Raw genomic sequence first — 418 nt, 5'->3', positions numbered from 1 at the left:
TTCATACCATTTACACAAAAAAAATTCCTGGCAAATAGTTTACACTAGTCCTTTTATTAAAATATGAACAAAGATGCACTCCTCAGTTTAATCCACTCCTTTGTTTGAGTTTTACTAAGATTTTGCTTTCTGTTCTAAAATTTCACAGGTCCTGCTTTCGGCGTCCGTCGCCGTGGCCCTTGCAGCCCCTCAGGGGTACTCTCTGTCCTCGCCTTCTGGACCTGGATTTTCTCACGGCGGTAGCAGCGGTGGTGGAGGCGGTGGGTTCTCCAGCGGTGGAGGTGGTGGATTCTCCAGCGGTGGAGGTGGTGGATTCTCCAGCGGCGGAGGTGGTGGATTCTCCAGCGGCGGAAGTGGTGGATTCTCCAGCGGCGGAGGTGGTGGATTCTCCAGCGGCGGAGGTGGTGGATTCTCCAGT

General features: G+C 52.4%; 1 protein-coding gene across 1 annotated transcript in view; it reads left to right on the top strand.

Annotated features, from left to right (window-relative positions):
- Window positions 1–418, top strand: part of LOC119587296 (glycine-rich cell wall structural protein-like) — a gene marked incomplete in the record, with an annotated part of 1,517 nt that overhangs the window by 200 nt on the left and 899 nt on the right. The window contains 1 exon segment of the mRNA XM_037936047.1: window positions 149–416. Coding sequence (XP_037791975.1) covers window positions 149–416 — 268 coding nt within the window.

Source organism: Penaeus monodon, chromosome 22 (genome assembly GCF_015228065.2).
Source record: "Penaeus monodon isolate SGIC_2016 chromosome 22, NSTDA_Pmon_1, whole genome shotgun sequence".
NCBI classification, from domain to species: Eukaryota; Metazoa; Arthropoda; class Malacostraca; order Decapoda; family Penaeidae; genus Penaeus; species Penaeus monodon.
The sequence above is the reverse complement of the archived record's forward strand: the minus strand, read 5'-3'. Positions and strand labels throughout refer to the sequence as shown.